We start from the raw sequence: 8,838 nt of genomic DNA, 5'->3' as shown, positions 1-8,838 counted from the left end.
AAGTGATCTGATTGTTTAAAAGTTAACATAATGATGCCCTTTACTTCTTAGCAAAGATTGCACTCATTGCTGTCTTTTCAGACCTTAGTTGTAAAGTTTTTGTGTAAACCCGGGCTAAAATGTCACCCAGACCTAACCCGTCCGCCATCCTGCGCTTTCCACAGGCTCCCCCATCTCATTAGATGTATCTGCTGGTACAATCGCTCAGGTAAAAGCAAAACCGAAAAACCCGTCGGAGTTGACCTTATTCTCACTCTTTTGATCCAGATAATCATTCAGTTCTGTTTGAGTCCACGTGGAAGGTTCGTTTCTAACACTCCCTCAGTAATCTCGCTCTTACTGAGCTTCCATTATCACTAAGACTCTCCATAGCTTCCCAACTGGGTTACCAGGTTCCGTTCTTATCCACCAACATTGGTCTTATGATATTGGCCAGTGTGATAATTTGAAAACTAGTTTTCATATTAATCAAAAGCACCGTGTTAGTCGCTCAGTCGTGTCTGCTTCTTTGCGATCCCATGGATTTTAGCCCACCAGGCTCCTCTGTCCTTGGAATTCCCCAGACAAGAATACCGAATTAGGTTGCCATTCCCTTCCCCAGGAGATCAAACCCGGGTCTCCTGCATTGCAGGCAGATTCTTTACAGTCTCAACCCCGATGAAGCCAAACAGATGGCATGGGTATGCTTAAAAATAGTCAAGTATTAATGAAATACTTTGAATCTGAACCTTTTCCATCACCTATTATCCCTGTCAGTTCTCTCTAGAAGAGACTGCTTTCTTTTAAAATTTGGTATTTGCATTGTTTGTTGACTTAACTGATCCATGTTAGGTCTTCTTTTAATACCCTTTTGAGTCTTTCTCCTCACTGCCAAAACAGACTTTTTCAACTTCAGACCCTTCCCAAATCCCCAGCCTGCCAATGTTCCTATGTCTAATTTGGATTAGACTGGTATTGATTCCTTTTTTGTAATGACTTTGTGGACACCAGGTTCTTGGCTGAGTCATGTTGTATATAGTTATTGCTTTTCTTGAACTAGATTTCTTTGGAGTGAATAATTGCCATTTTGTTGTTGTTTAGTCATCTGTGTACTTAATACTGATTTGATCCTAAACTCTTAAAATTGTCTAAATCATCTTTCAAGACATTTTGATATATTAAATAATCATTCACTTTTTTGAAGTCCCTCTCTGTCTTCTGACCTGCTCGGATTTGACTTGGCTTTACCATTTTTACACTTAAAATCTTCCATCCTGACCACCACTCTGGATGTTCCTTTTGTCTCCCTTTTCTTTTGGATTCTTTGTTTCTTGGGTCCCGTGATGTCTTCATTCTTGGTGTGTTCCACCAAAATGAGAGTAAATCCTCAAATAGCTTATTGAAGAAAGATGGATGATAGAAACTTTTTTTGTGTGAGACCATGACTATCTAAAAATAAGTAGGTGGCCCTCAGGCATGATTAATAGTTTGGTATGGAGCTCTGTATTCTACAGTAGTTTTCTATCTGAATTTTGAAGGCATTTCTCCATTATTTTAAGAAGTCTCTTGTTGCTAGTTTTTACTCATTTCCATAAAATTTGTTTGTCTCTGGAAGCTCATAGAATCTTTGTTCCTGATATTTTCTGATACTTCACAGTGATATACTGTACCTTAGTATGAGTCTGTTTTCATCCATTGGTCTTGGCCTTATGGAACTTTTTAAATTTGGGAAGGGGACCATTTTCTTCATTTTATTTTTTTGGAATCATTGTATATTTACTCTTATGTTGGGCTTCCTTGGTGGCTCAGCTGGTAAAGAATCCACCTGCAACGTGGGAGACCTGGGTTCAGTCCCTGGGATGGGAAGGTCACCTGGAGAAGGGAAAGGCTACCCACTCCAGTATTGTGGCCTGGAGAATTCCATGGACTGTATAGTCCATGGGGTCGCAAAGAGTTGGACATGACTGAAGCGACTTAGCAGCAGCAGCAGCAGCAGCAGCAGAGCAACTTTCACTTTTCACTCTTATGTTGACTGGAACTCTCTTTTCTTCCATTTTGATCCTCTATTTTCTAACTCTGATTTTTTTTTCTTTATGTGAATATTTCAGTATTTTAACATCCTCCTCTTCTGTTGAGTATTTTCTCTTTCCATATTTTTTTCTATGTTTTATGGCTTTTATTAACACAAATACAATGTGTACACAAGCCGTCTGTGTGTTTTCTTTTCTGTATGGCCTGGCATTGGTGACTTGGATGGCCCTCTTTCCACCATGACACTGGCTTTCTTGTAGATGTTGGGTGCAGTCTCAGCACAGTAAGATTTGTTGCACATCAGCAGTACTTCAAGCTCTTTGACATTGTAGACCAGGAACTTCCGAAGCCATGGTGCGGCATGTGCTTTATTTTCTTGTTGTCCTCATCACCAGTATTGGGCATCAAGATGTGACCCTTGAATATTTTTAATTTTTAATAACTCTCTTTGTTGTTCAAAAACTTTTAAATAGCATCATGTTCTTGTTTTGTGAGTGCAAGTATCTTATTACTATATGGATATTAATTATAAAAGTTTTTTTCCCTAGTTTTGTTTCCTCTGAATTCCTTTCTGTTTTTAGTCTTGCCTTGATATTAGAGACTTTCCTCAGTTGTTTGGCGGTCCTAGTTCACTGTACATTAAACCTTTAATAATTAAGTGGATCTGGAGGAATGTTCAGAATACCACTGTTTGTAATGGCCCCAAACCAAATATCCATCGATACAGGAATGGGTAAATAACTTGTGGTATAGTCATATAATGAAATAATATTTAGGGATGACAATGAATAAGCTATACCTCCATACAAAGTGAAATAAAAGAGTTAGTTGCTCAGTCGTGTCTGACTCTTTGCGACCCCATGTACTGTAGCCTCCGTCCTTGGAATTCTCCAGGCAAGGTGACTTACAAATAAAATGTTGAGTGAAAGAAGCAGGATGCAAGAGTTCATATTGTAGGCGTCTGCTTAAGGCTCAAAAACAGATAAAACTAATCTGTTTCATTAGAGTCAGGATAATGGTTCTTTGGGGGATGTGGCTGGTAGCTAGTGATTGCAGTAGGGCACAAGGGACTTCTGCAAAGCTGTTCATGTTCTGCTTCTTCAGTTGGGTCTAGTTAAACAGGAGTGTTCAGTTTGCATAATTTCAGTGACCTGTGCATTAGCTTGTGTGCTTTTTGGTATGTTACACTTGCAGTAAAGCTTATGTGAAATAAAAAAGAAAAAAATTGATTGAATCTCTTTGTGTACAGGATTTGTTGACTGGTACCCACAGAAAGTGATCAGACTAGTCATCCAAGGAGCACTTTTGTTGGGGACCCTGAATGTCAGTGTCTGAAGATGGGAAATTGACATATTTGTTTTTTCTGTCTAACCTGAAGTTTTTAAGCCTCTTTCTAAACCTCTGTTATTGATAAGAGAAGATACTTTTGGTTACTTTTGAAAGATATCCATGATGAGGTAAAAACATCAATTTCTTCTTTGAAAAGTGACAGTAGTAGACTTGGAATTTCTGTTCATTCAGCATATAGTTGTAAAGACATGCTGATCCATGTCCTCATGGTGGGTGGAGCATAGCAGAAATTGCAAATATAAGTAGAGTGAGTTAATGGACTCTCCTGGAGGCCTGGAGTAGGCGAACTTATCCTAGTCTTCAGGAACAGGGAGGACAGCTCTCAGAAAATATTTTAGTCTGGTGAAGAACAAAGGAAAGTACTAGTTTTTCATAATGAAAATGTGCCATCTCCATGTGAAAACCTTTATTCCTGTCTGTCTGACCACCGTGTTATGTTATTTCAGGTGGAGAGTATAGTGAAGATGATATAAATGAATTAGTGAAGGAAGATGAAGTGGATGGTGAAGAGGAGACACAGAAAACCAAAGGGACAAAAAGAAAGGCTGAGAGCGTTCTGGCCAGGTGATGCTGCCCTCAAGGCCCTTAGAAGTCAGGGGCTGTTGACACAGCCATCCAGATTGCTGGCATTGGTCTGATGACAGATTTCTTGCTGCCAGTCTCGAACCTTTTTCTCATTGAGGGAAATATTTAGTGACCTTTTAGGATTAAATTCTTATTCTCTGGTAAGCTCTAATAATTTTTGAACTTTAATTAAAAAAAATCAATAGGTAATATGTGCACCTGATTTAAAATGCAAAACTGGGGTACCCCCTGGTGGTCCAGGGGTTAGGACTCTATGCATCCAGTGCCAGGGCCTGATTCAGTCCCTGGTTGGGGAACTAAGACTCTACAAGCTATTGGTTTGCCAGAAAGAGAAAAGAAAAGCTCAATTACTAGAAAAAATATGTATCCCATTCCTATTTCTTGTTGCTTTGTCTCAGAAGAATTACATTGCCAGAAATAATTCTCTGTCCGTGCCATGTTCAGTCGCTAAGTCATGTCCAACTCCTCGCAACCCCATGGACTGTAATCTGCTAGGCTCTTCTGTCTGGAATTTTCCAGGCAAAAATACTGGAGTGGGTTTGCCATTTCCTCCTCCAGGGGAATCTTTATTGACCCAGGGATTGCATTCCAGTCTCCTGTGTCTCCTGCACTGGCAGGCGATTCTTTACCACTGAGCCACCTGGGAAGCCCCTCATTCTGTGTATATATATAAGTGTGTATTTTGTATTTCCTACTTTTTAAAATTTTTTTTGCCACACGGCTTGTGGGATCTTAGTTCCCTGACCAGGGATTGGATTCATGCTCTCTGCAGTAGAAGCAGGAGTCCTAACAGTGAACCAGTAGAGAATACCCTGTACCTCCTACTTTAAAAAAAAAGTATGAATAGTAGCGTAGTCTGCGTATCTTTTTTCACTTTCCTTATTTCACACCTTGGCGATGATGCTACAGCAGTACATTTAGCTGTACCTTTTTCTTTTTGGTAACTGCATTGTGTTACATTTTATGGATAGACTCTACTCTGTTTAAACATTCCTTGAGAGACCTTTAGATTGTCCTTATCTTTACTACAGCAAATAAGACTACAATGAATATTCTTTGTCTTTGTACCCTTGTATATTTATAAATCAGATCATGGAGAAGTAGAATTGTTTGACCCAGGGTTATATGTAGTAAAATATATATATATATTGGTATAGGCAAATTACCTTCTCTAAGCCTGGTACTAAATTGCACTCCCAACAAAAAAGTATGAAAGTTCTCACAAGTTACTTAACTCAGATAAGGGAGTCCTTCAATAGAAGTCTTTTATTCTTTTTGATTGGTGTTTCTGTCTTCCTGGGCATTGAAGCAAAAAGCAGATTGTAGAAGAATTTTGAGTATTAGATGATTCACTTGAAGTCAGAATAGTCTTAGGAAACAATTTGCTCTTTTAAGTCTTGGCTCAATTCTTTTGTCCTTGAGTTTTTCTGTATTCCAGCTTTCCTGTCTTCAGAAAGTTGGAAGAAACATGGATTCTCTACTCCCCGTTCCCTCAGAATTCTAGAAAGAAACAATGTGACTAAATCTGAGGCTCTCTTCAATATCTGTTCTCCAAATGGAGTGACTTTTAAAAGTATCTGGCATATATATATTCTTAGAGCCCTCTTTTTGATTGAGGTGATTTTCGGTGTTTTCTTGGTGAGAATAGCTAGTCCTAATTCAGAAGTAGAAGAGTAGATTTTAATTCTAAGTGTTTTTGGTAAATGGTAACTCTGAGAGCTCAGTTCTTTTTTTCTTCCACAAAATCTCAGCTTAACCTCTCCCACTCACCATGTCACACTGTGAGGTAAGTAGTCCTTTAAATCAGTCGTCCCTATTTAAAAGTTTTCTGAAGTTTCCAACATGTTTGGAATTTAGGAAAGAATAACTGAAATTATTTTGCCTGTTTGTCTTATCTTTCTTCTTCCTTCTTACTGTTGGTGACTAGGAAGAGAAAACAAGGTGGCCTCTCACTAGAAGAGGATGAAGAGGATGCCAATGAGGAATCCGGAGGAAGTAGTAGTGAGGAGGAAGATGCAGCAACAGAGCAGCAAAAAGGTGTTGAGTCAGAGGATGCCAGGAAAAAGAAGGAGGATGAACTGTGGGCCAGCTTCCTGAATGATGTAGGCCCGAAATCAAAAGTGCCCCCAAGTACACACGTTAAAGTAAGTTAACTGGTGAATAGGATGACTGCTTCTTGGAAATTTCCCAGAAAATTTACAAACCGAGATTTGAGACTTACAGCAGAAATCTGATTAGCTGCTTTTTAATAGTAACTCTACTAAGTGAAAAGCAAAGCATTCCCTGTGGGAGAAAACATAAGCTTTTCTAATCATATCAATTCAGTGAGTATTTAAGTGTTTAGAGATGAAACACGTGTTGAGACTATCCGGGAACAATATATTTGGGTGGATCTTTTAGTTTTCATCCTAATGTGAAATTTATTACACTTCTTTTTTCATAGACAGGAGAGGAGACTGAAGAGACAAGTTCAAGTCATTTGGTCAAAGCAGAAAGGCTAGAGAAACCTAAAGAAACAGAAAAAGTTAAAATTACAAAGGTGTTTGATTTTGCTGGTGAAGAAGTCAGGTAAGATGACATTCACAAACTTCAAACTTAGTTCTTTTTTTTTTTTTTTCCCCAAAATTAGTTCTTTTTAAAAGAAACATTTTTCTTTAAATGTATATTCTATGTATTTTTTGCCGCGCTGGGTCTTCGTTGCTGCGTGTGAGCTTTCTCTCTGCGGTGCTCGGGCTTCTCACTGTGGCGTCTCCGGTTGTGCAGCGTGGGCTCTAGGTGCGGGCTCATTGGTTGTGATGCACAGGCTTAGCTGCCCCTAGGCATGTGGAATCCTTCTAGATCAGGGATCAGACCGGTGTCCCTTGCATTGCACGGTGATTCTCAACCTCGGGACTACCAGGGAGGCAAGCCCCTAAAAAGGAACATCTTTCTAAATGATGTTAGACATCTGTCCTCTTTCCAACCTATCTTAATACTTTGGATGAGTTATATTTGAACTCAAGGAAAACAGTGGCTCCATTAATCATCAGGGAGCAGGAGAATGTCCTTTCATGTGTGGTAATGTAGTTTTGGGGCAGCATGCAGTGGTTGGCTGAACAGAAACAACCAACTGTGAGCGCTAACTGTTTGCTTCCACTTACTCACCGCCGTACTTTGCGTCTGGGCTCTTTCTCCCTTCAGTACTTTCCCTGACTTTGAAGTATAAGCCCCAATAAAACGTTTGAAATCCGCTGACAGTTTAAAGTACTAGGAGAGAAGTTTGATTCTGATGCTGTTTCCTCATCTCTATTATTTTTTTCAATTGATTCATAGATTTGTTACTAGTTTAGCAAAACAGTACAGGCTTAATACTTGGGTTGTTTTGGATGAGAGCCACATGCCTAGAATTTTCCTCTTTCCCATTTTTAAAAAATTTAATATGAAAACAGTGGATTTGTAATTTAGAGCTGCTGCTGCTGCTGCTGCTGCTAAGTCACGTCAGTCGTGTCCGACTCTGTGCAACCCCATAGACGGCAGCCCACCAGGCTTCCCCGTCCCTGGGATTCTCCAGGCAAGAGCACCGGAGTGGGTTGCCGTTTCCTTCTCCAATGCATGAAAGTGAAAAGTGAAAGGGAAGTCGCTCAGTCGTGTCCGACTCTTAGCGATCCCATGGACTGCAGCCCACCAGGCTCCTCCGTCCATGGGATTTTCCAGGCAAGAGTACTGGAGTGGGGTGCCATTGCCTTCTTCAATGCATGAAAGTGAAAACTGAAAGTGAAGTCATTCAGTCGTGTCCTACTCTAGCGACCCCATGGACTGCAGCCTACCAGGCTCCTCTGTATGTGGGATTTTCCAGGCAAAAGTACTGGAGTGGGGTGCCATTGCCTTCTCCGAATTTAGAGCTAGAGGAGAACAAATGAATTGCCTGCCAATCAGTAATGTTATTTTCCTTAAAGTTGATGTTCTTAAAAACAAATAATATCTAATTTCCAACAGTTGTTTCATTTAATGAAAATATATGTTGGAAAAAGTTGTGGCATTGTTTTATAAATGATGTGAAGGAAAACTTTTATTATTTTTTTGTTGATGGTGGTTGTGGCTATTTTTTTAATTGGAATACAGTTGATTTACAATGTTGTGTTACTTTCTGCTATGAATTAAGTTACACATATGTATATTTCCTGGAGAAGAGCAAGGCAACCCACTCCATTATTTTGGCCTGGAGAATCCGATGGACCAGATGATCCTGGCAGGCTACAGTCCATGGGGTCACAAAGAGTCGGATACGACTGAAGCGACTTGAGTACTCAGCACACGTACATAGATATTTTCACTCTTTTTGTGTTATTTTTTATTTTTTTTCCTCCTTTTTTCTTCTCAAAAAATTTACACTTACAAAAGTGTTCTAAGAATAGTATTACAATGAACATCCATATGCCTGTCATACTGATTCACCACCTGTAAATGTTTTGCCTCTTTCTCCACCATCTGTATCTGTATTTCTCTCTTTTTATTTTGGCTGAACCTTTTAAGAATTGTAGGTCTCATGACACTTCACTCTTAAATACTTCATTCCTGTTTCCTGAGAACAAAGATATTTTCCATGGTGACTCAGTGTAACTCTCACATCCAGTAGATTTCACATTAATACAGATTATTCTCTCAACTCACTCTAGTGAAGGATCCTGATTTTAAATATTCAGCCTGTTGCAAACCAGTACTTTCCTAAAACACAAAAAAGGAATTATTAGAAAAGTATGTTAAAAAGATACAAAATGCAAGCTCACACTTTTAACAATGAGATTTAACATGCAGATATAAAGTTACATTTCAGTATATACAATCAAAATGAACATAAATAAGAAAAGGAAAAGAGTTATACAACTGTACTCTTTTTTTTTTTTTCCCTTGGCT

General features: G+C 39.1%; 1 protein-coding gene across 1 annotated transcript in view; it reads left to right on the top strand.

The window, feature by feature from the left end:
* The window catches only part of CFDP1 (craniofacial development protein 1), a 104,134-nt gene that overhangs the window by 699 nt on the left and 94,597 nt on the right, over window positions 1–8,838 (top strand). Inside the window, exons 2-4 of the mRNA XM_010850749.1 lie at window positions 3,807–3,924; window positions 5,873–6,089; window positions 6,389–6,513. Coding sequence (XP_010849051.1) covers window positions 3,807–3,924; window positions 5,873–6,089; window positions 6,389–6,513 — 460 coding nt within the window. The remainder of the gene's footprint in view (window positions 1–3,806; window positions 3,925–5,872; window positions 6,090–6,388; window positions 6,514–8,838) is intronic.

The sequence above is a fragment of the Bison bison genome, unplaced genomic scaffold, assembly GCF_000754665.1.
Source record: "Bison bison bison isolate TAMUID 2011002044 unplaced genomic scaffold, Bison_UMD1.0 scf7180017864295, whole genome shotgun sequence".
NCBI lineage: Eukaryota > Metazoa > Chordata > Mammalia > Artiodactyla > Bovidae > Bison > Bison bison.
This window is presented reverse-complemented; position numbering and strand designations above follow the sequence as displayed.